The sequence below is a fragment of the Pseudophryne corroboree genome, chromosome 2 (genome assembly GCF_028390025.1).
Source record: "Pseudophryne corroboree isolate aPseCor3 chromosome 2, aPseCor3.hap2, whole genome shotgun sequence".
NCBI classification, from domain to species: Eukaryota; Metazoa; Chordata; class Amphibia; order Anura; family Myobatrachidae; genus Pseudophryne; species Pseudophryne corroboree.
Window position 1 is genome coordinate 12,474,833 of NC_086445.1, and position 23,186 is coordinate 12,498,018.

Genomic DNA, 23,186 nt, shown 5'->3' on the forward strand with positions numbered 1-23,186 from the left:
AAGTAATGGCCGAAATGATGATACTCCTTCGAAGGAAGGGAGTTTTAGTTATCCCTTACTTGGACGATCTCCTGATAAGGGCAAGATCCAGGGAACAGTTGGAAGTCGGGGTAGCACTATCTCAGGTAGTGTTGCGGCAGCACGGTTGGATTCTCAATATTCCAAAATCGCAGCTGATCCCGACGACGCGTCTTCTATTCCTAGGGATGATCCTGGACACAGTCCAGAAAAAGGTGTTTCTCCCGGAGGAGAACGCCAGGGAGTTATCCGAGCTAGTCAGAAACCTCCTAAAACCAGGCCAAGTCTCAGTGCATCAATGCACAAGGGTCCTGGGAAAAATGGTGGCTTCCTACGAAGCAATCCCATTCGGCAGATTCCACGCAAGAACTTTCCAGTGGGACCTGCTGGACAAATGGTCCGGATCGCATCTTCAGATGCATCAGCGGATAACCCTGTCACCAAAGACAAGGGTGTCTCTCCTGTGGTGGTTACAGAGTGCTCATCTTCTAGAGGGCCGCAGATTCGGCATTCAGGACTGGGTCCTGGTGACCACGGATGCCAGCCTGCGAGGCTGGGGAGCAGTCACACAGGGAAGGAATTTCCAGGGCTTGTGGTCAAGCCTGGAGACATCACTTCACATAAATATCCTGGAGCTAAGGGCCATTTACAATGCTCTAAGCCTAGCAAGACCGCTGCTTCAAGGTCAGCCGGTGCTGATCCAGTCGGACAACATCACGGCAGTCGCCCACGTAAACAGACAGGGCGGCACAAGAAGCAGGAGGGCAATGGCAGAAGCTGCAAGGATTCTTCGCTGGGCGGAAAATCATGTGATAGCACTGTCAGCAGTGTTCATTCCGGGAGTGGACAACTGGGAAGCAGACTTCCTCAGCAGGCACGACCTCCACCCGGGAGAGTGGGGACTTCACCCAGAAGTCTTCCACATGATTGTGAACCGTTGGGAAAAACCAAAGGTGGACATGATGGCGTCCCGCCTCAACAAAAAACTGGACAGGTATTGCGCCAGGTCAAGGGACCCTCAAGCAATAGCTGTGGACGCTCTGGTAACACCGTGGGTGTACCAGTCGGTGTATGTGTTCCCTCCTCTGCCTCTCATACCCAAGGTACTGAGAATTATAAGACGGAGAGGAGTAAGAACTATACTCGTGGCTCCGGATTGGCCAAGAAGGACTTGGTACCCGGAACTCCAAGAGATTAAAGCCAGAAAGGATGTAACCGCAAAGCATTATCATCGCATTTGGCGTAAATATGTTGCGTGGTGCGAGGCCAGGAAGGCCCCTACAGAGGAATTTCAACTGGGTCGATTCCTGCATTTCCTGCAAACAGGAGTGACTATGGGCCTAAAATTGGGGTCCATTAAGGTTCAAATTTCGGCCCTGTCGATTTTCTTCCAGAAAGAACTGGCTTCAGTTCCTGAAGTTCAGACGTTTGTCAAGGGGGTACTGCATATACAGCCTCCTTTTGTGCCTCCAGTGGCACCTTGGGATCTCAATGTAGTTTTGGGGTTCCTAAAATCACATTGGTTTGAACCACTCACCACTGTGGACTTAAAATATCTCACAGGGCAGAATTAAGGACTCGTCCTCAATTTCTCACGAAGGTGGTTTCAGCGTTTCACCTGAACCAGCCTATTGTGGTACCTGCGGCTACTAGGGACTTGGAGGACTCCAAGTTGCTGGACGTAGTCAGGGCCCTGAAAATATATGTTTCCAGGACGGCTGGAGTCAGAAAATCTGACTCGCTGTTTATCCTGTATGCACCCAACAAGCTGGGTGCTCCTGCTTCTAAGCAGACTATTGCTCGTTGGATTTGTTGTACAATTCAGCTTGCACATTCGGTGGCAGGCCTGCCACAGCCAAAATCTGTAAAAGCCCTTTCCACAAGGAAAGTGGGCTCATCTTGGGCGGCTGCCCGAGGGGTCTCGGCTTTACAACTTTGCCGAGCAGCTACTTGGTCAGGGGCAAACACGTTTGCTAAATTCTACAAATTTGATACCCTGGCTGAGGAGGACCTTGAGTTCTCTCATTCGGTGCTGCAGAGTCATCCGCACTCTCCCGCCCGTTTGGGAGCTTTGGTATAATCCCCATGGTCCTTACGGAGTTCCCAGCATCCACTAGGACGTCAGAGAAAATAAGAATTTACTTACCGATAATTCTATTTCTCGTAGTCCGTAGTGGATGCTGGGCGCCCATCCCAAGTGCGGATTGTCTGCAATACTTGTACATAGTTATTGTTAACTAAATCGGGTTTTTGTTGTTGTGAGCCATCTATTCAGAGGCTCCTCTATTATCATGCTGTTAACTGGGTTCAGATCACAAGTTGTACGGTGTGATTGGTGTGGCTGGTATGAGTCTTACCAGGGATTCAAAATCCTATCTTATTGTGTACGCTCGTCCGGGCACAGTATCCTAACTGAGGCTTGGAGGAGGGTCATAGGGGGAGGAGCCAGTGCACACCAGGTAGTCCTAAAGCTTTACTTTTGTGCCCAGTCTCCTGCGGAGCCGCTATTCCCCATGGTCCTTACGGAGTTCCCAGCATCCACTACGGACTACGAGAAATAGAATTATCGGTAAGTAAATTCTTATTTTTTCCCTCTTTTTTTTTTTTTTTTTTTTTCCTTTTTCATACTTAATGATCCACGTGGACTACGTTTGGGAATAGTAACCAGTGTGGCGCGCAGTGGCAGCGGTGCAAGGCACCTAGCCCGAAGCCATGCAAGGGGACACGCTGCACTAATTGGGCTTCTCGGTCACTGTACGGAGAAAACGACACCAAAAAAACATAAAAAACTCATGTCGACCTTTTGTCCTGTCGATCTAGAACCTTTCGATCTTCAAACCCTGTCGACCTAGATACTGTCGATATAATGATCCACACCCCTTGTTTCTGTATAATATAGATAGGTATAGGATTAGATACGTGTGTGTGTGTGTGTGTGTGTGTGTGTGTGTGTGTGTGTGTGTGTGTGTGTAGGGGAAGCGGGCGTCCTGGCAGGGACACAGTAATGTTGTGTGTGTAGGGGAAGCGGGCGTCCTGGCAGGGACACAGTAATGTTGTGTGTGTAGGGGAAGCGGGCGTCCTGGCAGGGACACAGGTAATGTGTGTGTGTGTAGGGGAAGCGGGCGTCCTGGCAGGGACACATGTAATGTGTGTGTGTGTGTGTGTAGGGGAAGCGGGCATCCTGGCAGGGACACAGGTAATGTGTGTGTGTGTAGGGGAAGCGGGCGTCCTGGCAGGGACACAGGTAATGTGTGTGTGTGTGTGTGTAGGGGAAGCGGGCATCCTGGCAGGGACACAGGTAATGTGTGTGTAGGGGAAGCGGGCGTCCTGGCAAGGGCACAGGTAATGTGTGTATAGGGGAAGCGGGCGTCCTGGCAGGGACACAGTAATGTTGTGTGTGTAGGGGAAGCGGGCGTCCTGGCAGGGACACAGGTAATGTGTGTGTGTGTGTAGGGGAAGCGGGCGTCCTGGCAGGGACACAGGTAATGTGTGTGTGTGTGTGTGTGTGTGTGTGTGTGTGTAGGGGAAGCGGGCATCCTGGCAGGGACACAGGTAATGTGTGTGTGTGTGTATATGGGAAGCGGGCGTCCTGGCAGGGACACAGGTAATGTGTGTGTGTGTGTGTGTGTGTGTAGGGGAAGCGGGCGTCCTGGCAGGGACACAGTTAATGTTGTGTGTGTAGGGGAAGCGGGCGTCCTGGCAGGGACACAGGTAATGTGTGTGTGTGTGTGTGTGTGTGTATGGGAAGCGGGCGTCCTGGCAGGGACACAGGTAATGTGTGTGTGTGTGTAGGGGAAGCGGGCGTCCTGGCAGGGACACAGGTAATGTGTGTGTGTAGGGGAAGCGGGCGACCTAGCAGGGACACAGTTAATGTTGTGTGTGTAGGGGAAGCGGGCATCCTGGCAGGGACACAGGTAATGTGTGTGTGTGTGTGTGTGTGTGTGTGTGTATGGGAAGCGGGCGTCCTGGCAGGGACACAGGTAATGTGTGTGTGTGTGTAGGGCAAGCGGGCGTCCTGGCAGGGACACAGGTAATGTGTGTGTGTGTGTGTGTGTGTGTGTGTGTAGGGGAAGCGGGCGACCTTGCAGGTACACAGTTAATGTTGTGTGTGTAGGGGAAGCGGGCGTCCTGGCAGGGACACAGGTAATGTGTGTGTGTGTGTGTGTGTGTGTGTGTGTGTGTGTGTGTGAAGCGGGCGTCCTGGCAGGGACACAGGTAATGTGTGTGTGTGTGTGTGTAGGGGAAGCAGGCGTCCTGGCAGGGACACAGGTAATGTGTGTGTGTGTGTAGGGAAGCGGGCATCCTAGCAGGGACACAGTTAATGTTGTGTGTGTAGGGGAAGCGGGCGTCCTAGCAGGGACACAGTTAATGTTGTGTGTGTAGGGGAAGCGGGCGTCCTGGCAGGGACACAGTTAATGTTGTGTGTGTAGGGGAAGCGGGCGTTCTGGCAGGGACACAGTTAATGTTGTGTGTGTAGGGGAAGCGGGCGTCCTGGCAGGGACACAGTTAATGTTGTGTGTGTAGGGGAAGCGGGCGTCCTGGCAGGGACACAGTTAATGTTGTGTGTGTAGGGGAAGCGGGCGTCCTGGCAGGGACACAGTTAATGTTGTGTGTGTGTAGGGGAAGCTGGCATCCTGGCAGGGACACTGTTAATGTTGTGTGTGTGTGTGTAGGGGAAGTGGGCGTCCAGGCAGGGACACAGGTAATGTTGTGTGTGTAGGGGATGCTGGCATCCTGGCAGGGACACAGTTAATGTTGTGTGTGTAGGGGAAGCTGGCATCCTGGCAGGGACACAGTTACTGTTGTGTGTGTGTAGGGGAAGCGGGCGTCCTGGCAGGGACACAGGTAATGGTGTGTGTAGGGGAAGCGGGCGTCCTGGCAGGGACACAGTAATATTGTGTGTGTAGGGGAAGCGGGCGTCCTGGCAGGGACACAGTTAATGTTGTGTGTGTAGGGGAAGCGGGCGTCCTGGCAGGGACACAGTTAATGTTGTGTGTGTAGGGGAAACGGGCGTCCTGGCAGGTACACAGTTACTTTTGTGTGTGTGTGTAGGGGAAGCGGGCGTCCTGGCAGGGACACAGTAATATTGTGTGTGTAGGGGAAGCGGGCGTCCTGGCAGAGACACAGTTGGTGTTGTGTGTGTAGGGGAAGCGGGCGTCCTGGCAGGGACACAGATAATATTGTGTGTGTGTGTAGGGGAAGCGGGCATCCTGGCAGGGACACAGTAATATTGTGTGTGTAGGGGAAGCGGGCGTCCTGGCAGAGACACAGTTGGTGTTGTGTGTGTAGGGGAAGCGGGCGTCCTGGCAGGGACACAGATAATATTGTGTGTGTAGGGGAAGCGGGAGTCCTGGCAGGGGCACAGATAATGTTGTGTGTGTAGGGGAAGCGGGCGTCCTGGCAGGTACACAGTAATATTGTGTGTGTAGGGGAAGCGGGCGTCCTGGCAGGGACACAGATAATGTTGTGTGTGTAGGGGTAGCGGGCGTCCTGGCAGGGACACTGTTAATGTTGTTTGTGTAGGGGAAGCGGACATCCTGGCAGGGACACAGTTAATGTTGTGTGTGTAGGGGAAGGGGGCGTCCTAGCAGGGACACAGGTAATGTGTGTGTGTGTGTGTGTGTGTGTAGAGGAAGCGGGCGTCCTGGCAGGGACACAGTTAATGTGTGTGTGTAGGGGAAGCGGGCATCCTGGCAGGGACACAGGTAATGTTGTGTGTGTAGGGGAAGCAGGCGTCCTGGCAGGGACACAGTTAATGTGTGTGTGTGTGTGTGTGTGTGTGTGTGTGTAGGGAAAGCGGACATCCTGGCAGGGACACAGTTAATGTTGTGTGTGTAGGGGAAGCGGGCGTCCTGGCAGGGACACAGTTAATGTGTGTGTGTGTGTGTGTGTGTGTGTGTGTGTGTGTGTGTGTGTAGGGGGAGCGGGCGTCCTGGCAGGGACACAGTTAATGTTGTGTGTGTAGGGGAAGCGGGCGTCCTGGCAGGGACACAGGTAATGTGTGTGTGTGTGTAGGGGAAGCGGACATCCTGGCAGGGACACAGTTAATGTTGTGTGTGTAGGGGAAGCGGGCGTCCTGGCAGGGACACAGTTAATGGTGTGTGTGTGTGTGTGTGTAGGGGGAGCGAGCGTCCTGGCAGGGACACAGTTAATGTTGTGTGTGTAGGGGAAGCGGGCGTCCTGGCAGGGACACAGGTAATGTGTGTGTGTGTGTGTGTGTGTGTGTGTGTGTAGGGGAAGCGGGCGTCCTAGCAGGGACACAGTTAATGTTGTGTGTGTAGGGGAAGCTGGCATCCTGGCAGGGACACTGTTAATGTTGTGTGTGTGTAGGGGAAGCGGGCGTCCTAGCAGGGACACAGTTAATGTTGTGTGTGTAGGGGAAGCAGGCGTCCTGGCAGGGACACAGGTAATGTGTGTGTGTGTGTGTGTGTGTGTGTAGGGGAAGCGGGCATCCTGGCAGGGACACAGTTAATGTTGTGTGTGTAGGGGAAGCGGGCGTCCTGGCAGGGACACAGGTAATGTGTGTGTGTGTGTGTGTGTGTGTGTGTGTGTGTAGGGGAAGCGGGCGTCCTAGCAGGGACACAGTTAATGTTGTGTGTGTAGGGGAAGCTGGCATCCTGGCAGGGACACTGTTAATGTTGTGTGTGTGTGTAGGGGAAGCGGGCGTCCTGGCCGGGACACAGGTAATGTAGTGTGTGTAGTGGATGCTGGCATCCTGGCAGGGACCCAGTTACTGTTGTGTGTGTGTAGGGGAAGCGGGCGTCCTGGCAGGGACACAGTAATATTGTGTGTGTAGGAGAAGCGGGCGTCCTGGCAGGGACACAGTAATATTGTGTGTGTAGGGGAAGCGGACGTCCTGGCAGAGACACAGTTAATGTTGTGTGTGTAGGGGAAGTGGGTATCCTGGCAGGGACACAGATAATGTTGTGTGTGTAGGGGAAGCGGGTATCCTGGCAGGGACACAGGTAATGTTGTGTGTGTAGGGGAAGCGGGCGTCCTGGCAGGTACACAGTTACTGTTGTGTGTGTGTGTAGGGGAAGCGGGCATCCTGGCAGGGACACAGTAATATTGTGTGTGTAGGGGAAGCGGGCGTCCTGGCAGGGGCACAGGTAATGTGTGTAGGGGAAGCTGGCATCCTGGCAGGGACACAGGTAATGTGTGTGTGTAGGGGAAGCGGGCGTCCTGGCAGGGACACAGGTAATGTTGTGTGTGTAGGGGAAGCGGGCATCCTGGCAGGGACACAGTAATATTGTGTGTGCAGGGGAAGCGGGCGTCCTGGCAGGGACACAGTAATATTGTGTGTGTAGGGGAAGCGGGCGTCCTGGCAGGGACACAGGTAATGTGTGTAGGGGAAGCGGGCATCCTGGCAGGGGCACAGGATATGTGTGTGTGTGTGTAAGGGAAGCGGGCGTCCTGGCAGGGACACAGTAATATTGTGTGTGTAGGGGAAGCGGGCGTCCTGGCAGGGACACAGGTAATGTGTGTAGGGGAAGCGGGCATCCTGGCAGGGGCACAGGTAATGTGTGTGTGTGTAAGGGAAGCGGGCGTCCTGGCAGGGACACAGTAATATTGTGTGTGTAGGGGAAGCTGGCATCCTGGCAGGGACACAGTAATATTGTGTGTGTAGGGGAAGCGGGCGTCCTGGCAGGGACACAGTAATATTGTGTGTGTAGGGGAAGCGGACATCCTGGCAGGGACACAGTAATATTGTGTGTGTAGGGGAAGCGGGCATCCTGGCAGGGACACAGTAATATTGTGTGTGTAGGGGAAGCGGACATCCTGGCAGGGACACAGTAATATTGTGTGTGTAGGGGAAGCGGGCATCCTGGCAGGGACACAGTAATATTGTGTGTGTTGGGGAAGCGGACATCCTGGCAGGGACACAGGTAATGTGTGTGTAAGGGAAGCGGGCATCCTGGCAGGGGCACAGTAATGTGTGTGTGTAGGGGAAGCGGGCGTCCTGGCAGGGGCACAGTAATATTGTGTGTGTAGGGGAAGCGGGCGTCCTGGCAGGGGCACAGTAATGTGTGTGTGTAGGGGAAGCGGGCATCCTGGCAGGGGCACAGTAATATTGTGTGTGTAGGGGAAGCGGGCGTCCTGGCAGGGGCACAGTAATATTGTGTGTGTGGGGGAAGCGGGCATCCTGGCAGGGACACACTAATATTGTGTGTGTAGGGGAAGCGGACATCCTGGCAGGGACACAGGTAATGTGTGTGTAAGGGAAGCGGGCATCCTGGCAGGGGCACAGTAATGTGTGTGTGTGTAGGGGAAGCAGGCGTCCTGGCAGGGGCACAGTAATATTGTGTGTGTAGGGGAAGCGGGCGTCCTGGCAGGGCCACAGTAATGTGTGTGTGTAGGGGAAGCGGGCGTCCTGGCAGGGGCACAGTAATATTGTGTGTGTAGGGGAAGCGGGCGTCCTGGCGGGGGCACAGTAATGTGTGTGTGTAGGGGAAGCGGGCGTCCTGGCAGGGACACAGTAATATTGTGTGTATAGAGGAAGCGGGCGTCCTGGCAGGGGCACAGTAATGTGTGTGTGTAGGGGAATCGGGCATCCTGGCAGGGGCACAGTAATATTGTGTGTGTAGGAGAAGCGGGCGTCCTGGCAGGGGCACAGTAATGTGTGTGTGTAGGGGAAGCGGGCGTCCTGGCAGGGACACAGTAATATTGTGTGTGTAGGGGAAGCGGGCGTCCTGGCAGGGGCACAGTAATGTGTGTGTGTAGGGGAAGCGGGCGTCCTGGCAGGGACACAGTAATATTGTGTGTATAGAGGAAGCGGGCGTCCTGGCAGGGACACAGGTAATGTGTGTGTAGGGGAAGCGGGCGTCCTGGCAGGGGCACAGTAATATTGTGTGTGTAGGGGAAGCGGGCGTCCTGGCAGGGGCACAGTAATGTGTGTGTGTATAAGGGAAGCGGGCGTCCTGGCAGGGACACAGGTAATGTGTGTGTGTGTAGGGGAAGCGGGCGTCCTGGCAGGGGCACAGTAATGTGTGTGTGTAGGGGAAGCGGGCGTCCTGGCAGGGGCACAGTAATGTGTGTGTGTAGGGGAAGCGGGCGTCCTGGCAGGGACACAGTAATATTGTGTGTATAGAGGAAGCGGGCGTCCTGGCAGGGACACAGTAATATTGTGTGTATAGAGGAAGCGGGCGTCCTTGCAGGGACACAGGTAATGTGTGTGTAGGGGAAGCGGGCGTCCTGGCAGGGACACAGGTAATGTGTGTGTAGGGGAAGCGGGCGTCCTGGCAGGGACACAGGTAATGTGTGTGTAGGGGAAGCGGGCGTCCTGGCAGGGACACAGGTAATGTGTGTGTAGGGGAAGCGGGCGTCCTGGCAGGGACTCAGTTAATGTTGTGTGTAGGGGAAGCGGGCGTCCTGGCAGGGACACAGTTAATGTTGTGTGTAGGGGAAGCGGGCGTCCTGGCAGGGACACAGGTAATGTGTGTGTATAAGGGAAGCGGGCGTCCTGGCAGGGACACAGGTAATGTGTGTGTGTGTAGGGGAAGCGGGCGTCCTGGCAGGGGCACAGGTAATGTGTGTGTAGGGGAAGCGGGCGTCCTGGCAGGGACACAGGTAATGTGTGTGTGTAGGGGAAACGGGCGTCCTGGCAGAGGCACAGGTAATGTGTGTGTAGGGGAAGCGGGCGTCCTGGCAGGGACACAGGTAATGTGTGTGTGTGTGTAGGAGAAGCGGGCGTCCTGGCAGGGACACAGGTAATGTTGTGTGTGTGTGTAGGGGAAGCGGGCGTCCTGGCAGGGACACAGGTAATGTGTGTGTGTAGGGGAAGCGGGCGTCCTGGCAGGGACACAGGTAATGTGTGTGTGTGTGTGTGTGGGGGGGAAGCGGGCGTCCTGGCAGGGACACAGGTAATGTGTGTGTGTGTAGGGGAAGCGGGCGTCCTTACAGGGACACAGGTAATGTGTGTGTAGGGGAAGCGGGCGTCCTGGCAGGGGCACAGGTAATGTGTGTGTAGGGGAAGCGGGCGTCCTGGCAGGGACACAGGTAATGTGTGTGTGTAGGGGAAGCGGGCGTCCTGGCAGGGACACAGGTAATGTTGTGTGTGTGTGTAGGGGAAGCGGGCGTCCTGGCAGGGACACAGGTAATGTTGTGTGTGTAGGGGAAGCGGGCGTCCTGGCAGGGACACAGGTAATGTGTGTGTGTAGGGGAAGCGGGCGTCCTGGCAGGGACACAGGTAATGTGTGTGTGTAGGGGAAGCGGGCGTCCTGGCAGGGACACAGGTAATGTGTGTGTAGGGGAAGCGGGCGTCCTGGCAGGGACACAGGTAATGTGTGTGTAGGGGAAGCGGGCGTCCTGGCAGGGACACAGTTAATGTTGTGTGTAGGGGAAGCGGGCGTCCTGGCAGGGACACAGGTAATGTGTGTGTATAAGGGAAGCGGGCGTCCTGGCAGGGACACAGGTAATTTGTGTGTGTGTAGGGGAAGCGGGCGTCCTGGCAGGGGCACAGGTAATGTGTGTGTAGGGGAAGCGGGCGTCCTGGCAGGGACTCAGTTAATGTTGTGTGTAGGGGAAGCGGGCGTCCTGGCAGGGACACAGTTAATGTTGTGTGTAGGGGAAGCGGGCGTCCTGGCAGGGACACAGGTAATGTGTGTGTATAAGGGAAGCGGGCGTCCTGGCAGGGGCACAGGTAATGTGTGTGTGTAGGGGAAGCGGGCGTCCTGGCAGGGACACAGGTAATGTGTGTGTAGGGGAAGCGGGCGTCCTGGCAGGGACACAGGTAATGTGTGTGTGTGTAGGGGAAGCGGGCGTCCTGGCAGGGACACAGGTAATGTGTGTGTGTAGGGGAAGCGGGCGTCCTGGCAGGGACACAGGTAATGTGTGTGTAGGGGAAGCGGGCGTCCTGGCAGGGGCACAGTAATGTGTTTAGATGACATCCACCTAGTCTCCGCTGTGTGTGAGTGCCTCCTGCTCTTCTCTCTGTGCCCCCAGTGTGTCACAGTGACATGCCCAGGCACGGGATCAGTGACCAGGCAGAGGCTTGTGGTATAACACATTTCCCGGACACTCCCTGAGCCTGGAATGCAGCCTCTCCCAATGTCACTGACTGGATGTGTGCCCAGGACGTCCCTGCTACTGTCACTCCTCTGCTGCCCTCTAGTGCCCGCTGGCAGAAACACACCGCTGTACTGTGCAATGCTGTCACCGCCGCCCCTCTGCTGCCCTCTAGTGCCCGCTGGCAGAAACACACCGCTGTACTGTGCAATGCTGTCACTGCCGCCCCTCTGCTGCCCTCTAGTGCCCGCTGGCAGAAACACAACGCTGTACTGTGCAATGCTGTCACGCAGGATCACTGTGTGAGGACCCCTGTACTGTCACTGCCCCCTAGTGTTATACATGTCACCGTGCAGTGTGTGTGTGAGGACCCCTGTACTGTCACTGCTCCCTAGTGTTATACATGTCACCGTGCAGTGTGTGTGAGGACCCCTGTACTGTCACTGCCCCCTAGTGTTATACATGTCACCGTGCAGTGTGTGTGTGAGGACCCCTGTACTGTCACTGCCCCCTAGTGTTACACATGTCACCGTAGTGTTATACATGTCACCGTGCAGTGTGTGTGAGGACCCCTGTACTGTCACTGCCCCCTAGTGTTATACATGTCACCGTGCAGTGTGTGTGTGAGGACCCCTGTACTGTCACTGCCCCCTAGTGTTATACATGTCACCGTGCAGTGTGTGTGAGGACCCCTGTACTGTCACTGCCCCCTAGTGTTATACATGTCACCATGCAGTGTGTGTGAGGACCCCTGTACTGTCACTGCCCCCTAGTGTTATACATGTCACCGTGCAGTGTGTGTGATGACCCCTGCACTGTCACTGCCCCCTAGTTTTATACATGTCACCATGCAGTGTGTGTGAGGACCCCTGTACTGTCATTGGCCCCTAGTGTTATACATGTCACCGTGCAGTGTGTGTGAGGACCCCTGTACTGTCACTGCCCCCTAGTGTTATACATGTCACCATGCAGTGTGTGTGAGGACCCCTGTACTGTCACTGCCCCCTAGTGTTATACATGTCACCATGCAGTGTGTGTGAGGACCCCTGTACTGTCACTGCCCCCTAGTGTTATACATGTCACCATGCAGTGTGTGTGAGGACCCCTGTACTGTCACTGCCCCCTAGTGTTATACATGTCTCCGTGCAGTGTGTGTGTGGACCCCTATACTGTCACTGCCCCCTAGTGTTACACATGTCACCGTGCAGTGTGTGTGATGACCCCTGCACTGTCACTGCCCCCTAGTGTTATACATGTCACCAAGCAGTATGTGAGAGGACCCCTGTACTGTCACTGCCCCCTAGTGTTATACATGTCACCGTGCAGTGTGTGTGAGGACCCCTGTACTGTCACTGCCCCCTAGTGTTATACATGTCACCGTGCAGTGTGTGTGAGGACCCCTGTACTGTCACTGCCCCCTAGTGTTATACATGTCACCATGCAGTGTGTGTGAGGACCCCTGTACTGTCACTGCCCCCTAGTGTTATACATGTCACCGTGCAGTGTGTGTGAGGACCCCTGCACTGTCACTGCCCCCTAGTGTTATACATGTCACCAAGCAGTGTGTGAGAGGACCCCTGTACTGTCACTGCCCCTAGTGTTATACATGTCACCATGCAGTGTGTGTGATGACCCCTGCACTGTCACTGCCCCCTAGTGTTATACATGTCACCGTGCAGTGTGTGAGAGGACCCCTGCACTGTCACTGCCCCCTAGTGTTATACATGTCACCGTGCAGTGTGTGTGAGGACCCCTGTACTGTCACTGCCCCCTAGTGTTATACATGTCACCATGCAGTGTGTGTGAGGACCCCTGTACTGTCACTGCCCCCTAGTGTTATACATGTCACCGTGCAGTGTGTGTGAGGACCCCTGTACTGTCACTGCCCCCTAGTGTTATACATGTCACCGTGCAATGTGTGTGTGAGGACCCCTGTACGGTCACTGCCCCCTAGTGTTACACATGTGACCGTGCAGTGTGTGTGAGGACTCCGATACTGTCACTGCCCCCTAGTGTTATACATGTCACCGTGCAGTGTGTGTGAGGACCCCTGTACTGTCACTGCCCCCTAGTGTTATACATGTCACCGTGCAGTGTGTGTGAGGACCCCTGTACTGTCACTGGCCCCTAGTGTTATACATGTCACCGTGCAGTGTGTGTGAGGACCCCTGTACTGTCACTGCCCCCTAGTGTTACACATGTCACCGTGCAGTGTGTGTGAGGACCCCTGTACTGTCACTGCCCCCTAGTGTTATACATTTCTCCATGCAGTGTGTGAGGACCCCTGCACTGTCACTGCCCCCTAGTGTTATACATGTCACCATGCAGTGTGTGTGATGACCCCTGCACTGTCACTGCCCCCTAGTGTTATACATTTCTCCATGCAGTGTGTGAGGACCCCTGTACTGTCACTGCCCCCTAGTGTTATACATGTCACCATGCAGTGTGTGTGAGGACCCCTGTACTGTCACTGCCCCCTAGTGTTATACATGTCACCATGCAGTGTGTGTGAGGACCCCTGTACTGTCACTGCCCCCTAGTGTTATACATGTCACCGTGCAGTGTGTGTGTGGACCCCTATACTGTCACTGGCCCCTAGTGTTACACATGTCACCGTGCAGTGTGTGTGAGAACCCCTGTACTGTCACTGCCCCCTAGTGTTATACATGTCACCAAGCAGTGTGTGAGAGGACCCCTGTACTGTCACTGCCCCCTAGTGTTATACATGTCACCGTGCAGTGTGTGTGTGAGGACCCCTGTACTGTCACTGCCCCCTAGTGTTATACATGTCACCGTGCGGTGTGTGTGAGGACCCCTATACTGTCACTGCCCCCTAGTGTTACACATGTCACCATGCAGTGTGTGTGAGGACCCCTGTACTGTCACTGCCCCCTAGTGTTATACATGTCACCGTGCAGTGTGTGTGAGGACCCCTATACTGTCACTGCCCCCTAGTGTTACACATGTCACCGTGCAGTGTGTGTGATGACCCCTATACTGTCACTGCCCCCTAGTGTTATACATGTCACCGTGCAGTGTGTGTGAGGACCCCTGTACTGTCACTACCCCCTAGTGTTATACATGTCACCGTGCAGTGTGTGTGAAGACCCCTGTACTGTCACTACCCCCTAGTGTTATACATGTCACCGTGCAGTGTGTGTGAAGACCCCTGTACTGTCACTGCCCCCTAGTGTTATACATGTCACCGTGCAGTGTGTGTGAGGATCCCTGTACTGTCACTACCCCCTAGTGTTATACATGTCACCGTGCAGTGTGTGTGAAGACCCCTGTACTGTCACTGCCCCCTAGTGTTACACATGTGACCGTGCAGTGTGTGTGAGGACTCCGATACTGTCACTGCCCCCTAGTGTTATACATGTCACCGTGCAGTGTGTGTGAGGACCCCTGTACTGTCACTGGCCCCTAGTGTTATACATGTCACCGTGCAGTGTGTGTGAGGACCCCTGTACTGTCACTGCCCCCTAGTGTTATACATTTCTCCACGCAGTGTGTGTGAGGACCCCTGTACTGTCACTGCCCCCTAGTGTTATACATGTCACCATGCAGTGTGTGTGATGACCCCTGCACTGTCACTGCCCCCTAGTGTTATACATGTCACCAAGTAGTGTGTGAGAGGACCCCTGTACTGTCACTGCCCCCTAGTGTTATACATGTCACCGTGCAGTGTGTGTGAGGACCCCTGTACTGTCACTGCCCCCTAGTGTTATACATGTCACCGTGCAGTGTGTGTGAGGACCCCTGCACTGTCACTGCCCCCTAGTGTTATACATGTCACTGTGCAGTGTGTGTGAGGACCCCTGTACTGTCACTGCCCCCTAGTGTTATACATGTCACCGTGCAGTGTGTGTGAGGACCCCTGTACTGTCACTGCCCCCTAGTGTTATACATGTCACCGTGCAGTGTGTGTGAGGACCCCTGCACTGTCACTGCCCCCTAGTGTTATACATGTCACTGTGCAGTGTGTGTGAGGACCCCTGTACTGTCACTGCCCCCTAGTGTTATACATGTCACCGTGCAGTGTGTGTGAGGACCCCTGCACTGTCACTGCCCCCTAGTGTTATACATGTCACTGTGCAGTGTGTGTGAGGACCCCTGCACTGTCACTGCCCCCTAGTGTTATACATGTCACCGTGCAGTGTGTGTGAGGACCCCAGTACTGTCACTGCCCCCTAGTGTTATACATGTCACCGTGCAGTGTGTGTGAGGACCCCTGTACTGTCACTGCCCCCTAGTGTTATACATGTCACCGTGCAGTGTGTGTGAGAACCCCTGTACTGTCACTACCCCCTAGTGTTATACATTTCTCCATGCAGTGTGTGTGAGGACCCCTGTACTGTCACTGCCCCCTAGTGTTATACATGTCACCATGCAGTGTGTGTGATGACCCCTGCACTGTCACTGCCCCCTAGTGTTATACATGTCACCAAGCAGTGTGTGAGAGGACCCCTGTACTGTCACTGCCCCCTAGTGTTATACATGTCACCGTGCAGTGTGTGTGAGGACCCCTGTACTGTCACTGCCCCCTAGTGTTACACATGTCACCGTGCAGTGTGTGTGAGGACCCCTGCACTGTCACTGCCCCCTAGTATTACACATGTCACCGTGCAGTGTGTGAGAGGACCCCTGTACTGTCACTGCCCCCTAGTGTTATACATGTCACCGTGCAGTGTGTGTGAGGACCCCTGTACTGTCACTGCCCCCTAGTGTTATACATGTCACCGTGCAGTGTGTGAGAGGACCCCTGTACTGTCACTGCCCCCTAGTGTTATACATGTCACCGTGCAGTGTGTGTGAGGACCCCTGTACTGTCACTGCCCCCTAGTGTTATACATGTCAGTGTGCAGTGTGTGTGATGACCCCTGTACTGTCACTGCCCCCTAGTGTTATACATGTCACCGTGCAGTGTGTGTGATGACCCCTGTACTGTCACTGCCCCCTAGTGTTATACATGTCACCGTGCAGTGTGTGTGATGACCCCTGTACTGTCACTGCCCCCTAGTGTTATACATTTCTCCATGCAGTGTGTGTGAGGACCCCTGTACTGTCACTGCCCCCTAGTGTTATACATGTCACCGTGCAGTGTGTGTGAGGACCCCTGTACTGTCACTGCCCCCTAGTGTTATACATGTCACCGTGCAGTGTGTGTGTGAGGACCCCTGTACTGTCACTGCCCCCTAGTGTTATACATGTCACCGTGCAGTGTGTGTGAGGACCCCTGTACTGTCACTGCCCCCTAGTGTTATACATGTCACCGTGCAGTGTGTGTGAGGACCCCTGTACTGTCACTGCCCCCTAGTGTTATACATTTCTCCATGCAGTGTGTGTGAGGACCCCTGTACTGTCACTGCCCCGTAGTGTTATACATTTCTCCATGCAGTGTGTGTGAGGACCCCTGTACTGTCACTGCCCCCTAGTGTTATACATGTCACCGTGCAGTGTGTGAGGACCCCTGTACTGTCACTGCCCCCTAGTGTTATACATGTCACCGTGCAGTGTGTGTGAGGACCCCTGTACTGTCACTGCCCCCTAGTGTTATACATTTCTCCATGCAGTGTGTGTGAGGACCCCTGTACTGTCACTGCCCCCTAGTGTTATACATGTCACCGTGCAGTGTGTGTGAGGACCCCTGTACTGTCACTGCCCCCTAGTGTTATACATGTCACCGTGCAGTGTGTGTGAGGACCCCTGTACTGTCACTGCCCCCTAGTGTTATACATTTCTCCATGCAGTGTGTGTGAGGACCCCTGTACTGTCACTGCCCCCTAGTGTTACACATGTCACCGTGCAGTGTGTGTGAGGACCCCTGTACTGTCACTGCCCCCTAGTGTTATACATGTCACCGTGCAGTGTGTGTGAGGACCCCTGTACTGTCACTGCCCCCTAGTGTTACACATGTCACCGTGCAGTGTGTGTGAGGACCCCTGTACTGTCACTGCCCCCTAGTGTTATACATGTCACCGTGCAGTGTGTGTGAGGACCCCTGTACTGTCACTGCCCCCTAGTGTTATACATGTCAGTGTGCAGTGTGTGTGATGACCCCTGTACTGTCACTGCCCCCTAGTGTTATACATGTCACCGTGCAGTGTGTGTGATGACCCCTGTACTGTCACTGCCCCCTAGTGTTATACATGTCACCGTGCAGTGTGTGTGATGACCCCTGTACTGTCACTGCCCCCTAGTGTTATACATGTCACCGTGCAGTGTGTGTGAGGACCCCTGTACTGTCACTACCCCCTAGTGGTGTTCAGCTGTCTTCACCCCTTTACCTCTATCTCCATAATCATCTAATCTTGCAGATCCTGGCCACTGGGCTGAGTGCTCTGTACTCGTCTCTGCCACGGAAGATTGAGGTGCGCGGGGATGACTGGCACTTTCTGCGTCGGGAGGACTGGATCGGCGTCTCCTCCCTGGTCCTGTTTATGAATTCCCTGGAGTTCTGCAATGCGGTCACTCAGGTAAGTGGCTACAGAGGAGATGATGGGCGGAGCTTGTTCTGTCCTCGGGCCCTAACGGTGCGGCTGTCTTTCTCCACGCAGGTGGCTCATCCGCTGGTGCAGAACCAGCTGGTGGAGTACATACACAATGGCTTCTTGGTGCCAGTGATGGGACCGGCTCTCCATAAGGTAAGAGGACCATGATGGCCGACACCGTGACCCGTAGACTGTACTATGACTAATGCTGCCCCTCCGTTCTCTCCCGCAGACCTCCATCGAGGAGATGATTGCCAGCACCGCGTACCTGGAGCTCTTTGTGCGCAGTATCAGCGAAACCTCTCTGCTGAAGACCTTCCTCCGTTTTATCCTCCTGCATCGGCACGACAGTAGCACCATCCTGCAGACTCTCATCAGCCGCATCGCCAGCAACTCCCGGGTGAGAAACCTGACCCCATACTGCTCCCGCTACTACTCTGCACTTATCAGGCTACCCAGCTATTCTTCCATCTGTACTGTAGCCCTACTGGGTGGGGGACGGATAGGGCTGTGGTCAGTACACCAGACATTGTGCTCGGAGACAGCAGTGCTAGCTACTGTGCTGCTGAGCTGCTGCCATGTATTGTGGTATCTGCTCATTGAACACTTCTGTTCTTATATAGGGGTCATTCTGAGTTAATCGCTCGCTGGCTAGTTTTAGCAGCTGTGGAAACGCTATGCCGCCGCCCACTGCGGAGTGTATTTTTTCTTAGCAGAAGTGCGAACGCCTGTGCAGCCGAGCTCTGCAAAAACAGTCTGTGCAGTTTCTGAGTAGCTCTGACCCTACTCAGCGCTTGTGATCACTTCAGCCTATTCCTGTCCGGATTTGATGTCATACACCCGCCCAGCGAACACCCAGCCACGCCTGCGTTTTTTCAGACATGCCTGCGTTTTTCCCAAACACTGCCTGAAAACGGTCAGTTGACACCAAGAAACGCCCCCTTCCTGTCAATCTTCTTGCGGCCGCCAGTGCAAAGGAAAACCTCGCTAGAACCTGAGCACAACCACAAAGAGCTTTGTACCCGTACGTCGCGTGTGCGCATTGCAGGGCATACGCATGCGCAGAAATGCAGTTTTTTCACCTGATCGCTGCGCTGCGAAAATCGGCAGCGATCGATCAACTCTGAATGACCCCCATAGTCTCCAAACATCTTCTCATAGTTTCCTGCCATTATCCTTTCCTGTGACACCAGATACCAATGTGTGCTCATTATACAGGCTCTCTGTAAGGTCTGCTCATTAACACTTCCTGCTGCCGTGTCTCCCCAGTGCTCCTCTCTCTCTCTCTCTCTCTCTCTCTCTCTCTCTCTCCCATCCCTGCCAGTGCCTCTCTCTCTCTCCCATCCCTGCCAGTGCCCCTCTCTCCCTTCCCTGCCAGTGCCCCTCTCTCTCTCTCCCATACCTGCCAGTGCCCCTCTCTCTCTCTCCCATCCCTGCCAGTGCCCCTCTCTCTCTCTCCCATCCCTGCCAGTGCCCCTCTCTCTCTCCCATCCCTGCCAGTGCCCCTCTCTCTCTCTCCCATCCCTGCCAGTGCCCCTCTCTCTCTCTCCCATCCCTGCCAGTGCCCCTCTCTCTCTCTCCCATCCCTGCCAGTGCCCCTCTCTCCCTTCCCTGCCAGTGCCCCTCTCTCTCTCTCCCATACCTGCCAGTGCCCCTCTCTCTCTCTCTCCCATCCCTGCCAGTGCCCCTCTCTCTCTCCCATCCCTGCCAGTGCCCCTCTCTCTCTCTCATCCCTGCCAGTGCCCCTCTCTCTCTCTCATCCCTGCCAGTGCCCCTCTCTCTCTCTCCCATCCCTGCCAGTGCCCCTCTCTCTCTCTCCCATCCCTGCCAGTGCCCCTCTCTCTCTCTCTCCCATCCCTGCCAGTGCCCCTCTCTCTCTCCCATCCCTGTCAGTGCCTCTCTCTCCCATCCCTGCCAGTGCCCCTCTCTCTCTCCCATCCCTGCCAGTGCCCCTCTCTCTCTCCCATCCCTGCCAGTGCCCCTCTCTCTCTCTCCCATCCCTGCCAGTGCCCCTCTCTCTCTCCCATCCCTGCCAGTGCCCCTCTCTCCCATCCCTGCCAGTGCCCCTCTCTCCCATCCCTGCCAGTGCCCCTCTCTCCCATCCCTGCCAGTGCCCCTCTCTCCCATCCCTGCAAGTGCCCTTCTCTCCCATCCTTGCCAGTGCCCCTCTCTCTCTCTCCCATCCCTGCCAGTGCCCCTCTCTCTCTCCCATCCCTGTCAGTGCCCCTCTCTCTCTCCCATCCCTGCCAGTGCCCCTCCCTCTCTCCCATCCCTGCCAGTGCCCCCCTCTCTCTCTCCCATCCCTGGCAGTGCCCCTCTCTCTCTCTCTCCCATCCCTGGCAGTGCCCCTCTCTCTCTCTCTCCCATCCCTGGCAGTGCCCCTCTCTCTCTCCCATCCCTGGCAGTGCCCCTCTCTCTCTCCCATCCCTGCCAGTGCCCCTCTCTCTCTCCCATCCCTGCCAGTGCCCCTCTCTCCCATCCCTGCCAGTGCCCCTCTCTCCCATCCCTGCCAGTGCCCTTCTCTCCCATCCCTGCCAGTGCCCTTCTCTCCCATCCTTGCCAGTGCCCCTCTCTCTCCCATCCCTGCCAGTGCCCCTCTCTCTCGCCCATCCCTGCCAGTGCCCCTCTCTCTCGCCCATCCCTGCCAGTGCCCCTCTCTCTCGCCCATCCCTGCCAGTGCCCCTCTCTCTCGCCCATCCCTGCCAGTGCCCCTCTCTCTCTCCCATCCCTGCCAGTGCCCCTCTCTCTCCCATCCCTGCCAGTGCCCCTCTCTCTCTCTCTCCCATCCCTGCCAGTGCCCCTCTCTCTCTCTCCCATCCCTGCCAGTGCCCCTCTCTCTCCCATCCCTGCCAGTGCCCCTCTCTCTCTCCCATCCCTGCCAGTGCCCCTCTCTTTCTCTCTCTCCCATCCCTGCCAGTGCCCCCTCTCTCTCTCTCCCATCCCTGCCAGTGCCCCCTCTCTCTCTCTCCCATCCCTGCCAGTGCCCCTCTCTCTCTCCCATCCCTGCCAGTGCCCCTCTCTCTCTCCCATCCCTGCCAGTGCCCCTCTCTCTCTCCCATCCCTGCCAGTGCCCCTCTCTCTCTCTCCCATCCCTGCCAGTGCCCCTCTCTCTCTCTCCCATCCCTGCCAGTGCCCCTCTCTCTCCCATCCCTGCCAGTGCCCCTCTCTCTCTCTCCCATCCCTGCCAGTGCCCCTCTCTTTCTCTCTCTCCCATCCCTGCCAGTGCCCCCTCTCTCTCTCTCTCCCATCCCTGCCAGTGCCCCTCTCTCTCTCTCTCTCTCTCTCTCTCCCATCCCTGCCAGTGCCCCCTCTCTCTCTCTCCCATCCCTGCCAGTGCCCCTCCCTCTCTCCCATCCCAGCCAGTGCCCCTCTCTCTCTCCCATCCCAGCCAGTGCCCCTCTCTCTCTCCCATCCCTGCCAGTGCCCCTCTCTCCCATCCCTGCCAGTGCCCCCCTCTCTCTCTCCCGTTCCTGCCAGTGCCCCTCTCTCTCTCTCCCATCCCTGCCAGTGCCAGTGTCTCTCCAATCTCTTGTCAGTGCCCATCTCTCTCCCATCCCTACCAGTGCCCATCTTTCTCCCATCCCTACCAGTGCCCGTCTCTCTCCCATCCCTGCCAGTGCCCGTCTCTCTCTCCCATCCCTGCCAGTGCCCGTCTCTCTCTCCCATCCCTGCCAGTGCCCGTCTCTCTCTCCCATCTCTGCCAGTGCCCATCTCTCTCTCCCATCCCTGCCAGTGCCCGTCTCTCCCTAACCCTGCCAGTGCCCGTGTCTCTCCAGTCTCTGCCAGTCATCCTGTCTCCCGTGTCTCTCCCATCTCTACCAGTGCCCGTGTCTCTCCAGTCTCTGCCAGTCATCCTGTCTCCCGTGTCTCTCCCATCTCTACCAGTGCCCGTGTCTCTCCAATATCTGCCAGTCTCTCCCTCATCTCTGCCAGTGCCCGTCTCTCCCTCATCTCTGCCAGTGCCCGTCTCTCCCTCATCTCTGCCAGTGCCCGTCTCTCCCTCATCCCTGCCAGAGCCCGTCTCTCCCTCATCCCGGCCAGTGCCCGTCTCTCTCTCCCATCCCAGCCAGTGCCCCTCTCTCTCTCTCCCATCCCTTCCAGTGCCCCTCTCTCTACCATCCCTGCCAGTGCCCCTCTCTCTACCATCCCTGCCAGTGCCCCTCTCTCTCTCCCATCCCTGCCAGTGCCACTCTCTCTCTCCCATCCCTGCCAGTGCCCTCTCTCTCTCATCCCTGCCAGTGCCCCTCTCTCTCTCCCATCCCTGCCAGTGCCCTTCTCTCTCTCCCATCCCTGCCAGTGCCCGTCTCTCTCTCCCATCTCTGCCAGTGCCCATCTCTCTCTCCCATCCCTGCCAGTGCCCGTCTCTCCCTAACCCTGCCAGTGCCCGTGTCTCTCCAGTCTCTGCCAGTCATCCTGTCTCCCGTGTCTCTCCCATCTCTACCAGTGCCCGTGTCTCTCCAGTCTCTGCCAGTCATCCTGTCTCCCGTGTCTCTCCCATCTCTACCAGTGCCCGTGTCTCTCCAATATCTGCCAGTCTCTCCCTCATCTCTGCCAGTGCCCGTCTCTCCCTCATCTCTGCCAGTGCCCGTCTCTCCCTCATCTCTGCCAGTGCCCGTCTCTCCCTCATCCCTGCCAGAGCCCGTCTCTCCCTCATCCCGGCCAGTGCCCGTCTCTCTCTCCCATCCCAGCCAGTGCCCCTCTCTCTCTCTCCCATCCCTTCCAGTGCCCCTCTCTCTACCATCCCTGCCAGTGCCCCTCTCTCTACCATCCCTGCCAGTGCCCCTCTCTCTCTCCCATCCCTGCCAGTGCCACTCTCTCTCTCCCATCCCTGCCAGTGCCCTCTCTCTCTCATCCCTGCCAGTGCCCCTCTCTCTCTCCCATCCCTGCCAGTGCCCTTCTCTCTCTCCCATCCCTGCCAGTGCCCGTCTCTCTCTCCCATCTCTGCCAGTGCCCATCTCTCTCTCCCATCCCTGCCAGTGCCCGTCTCTCCCTAACCCTGCCAGTGCCCGTCTCTCCCTAACCCTGCCAGTGCCCGTGTCTCTCCAGTCTCTGCCAGTCATCCTGTCTCCCGTGTCTCTCCCATCTCTACCAGTGCCCGTGTCTCTCCAGTCTCTGCCAGTCATCCTGTCTCCCGTGTCTCTCCCATCTCTACCAGTGCCCGTGTCTCTCCAATATCTGCCAGTCTCTCCCTCATCTCTGCCAGTGCCCGTCTCTCCCTCATCTCTGCCAGTGCCCGTCTCTCCCTCATCTCTGCCAGTGCCCGTCTCTCCCTCATCTCTGCCAGTGCCCGTCTCTCCCTCATCCCTGCCAGAGCCCGTCTCTCCCTCATCCCTGCCAGTGCCCCTCTCTCTCTCCCATCCCTTCCAGTGCCCCTCTCTCTACCATCCCTGCCAGTGCCCCTCTCTCTACCATCCCTGCCAGTGCCCCGCTCTCTCCCATCCCTGCCAGTGCCCTCTCTCTCTCCCATCCCTGCCAGTGCCCCTCTCTCTCTCCCATCCCTGCCAGTGCCCTTCTCTCTCTCCCATCCCTGCCAGTGCCCTTCCCTCTCTCCCATCCCTGCCAGTGCCCCTCTCTCCCATCCCTGCCAGTGCCCCTCTCTCCCATCCCTGCCAGTGCCCCTCTCTCCCATCCCTGCCAGTGCCCCTCTCTCCCATCCCTGCCAGTGCCCCTCTC

The 23,186-nt window shown here is 56.4% G+C and overlaps 1 protein-coding gene across 1 annotated transcript in view; it reads left to right on the top strand.

The window, feature by feature from the left end:
• Positions 1-23,186, top strand: part of FHIP1B (FHF complex subunit HOOK interacting protein 1B) — a 103,844-nt gene that overhangs the window by 41,499 nt on the left and 39,159 nt on the right. The window contains exons 5-7 of the mRNA XM_063950798.1: positions 17,340-17,498; positions 17,580-17,666; positions 17,746-17,913. Of these exons, the coding sequence (XP_063806868.1) occupies positions 17,340-17,498; positions 17,580-17,666; positions 17,746-17,913 (414 nt within the window). The remainder of the gene's footprint in view (positions 1-17,339; positions 17,499-17,579; positions 17,667-17,745; positions 17,914-23,186) is intronic.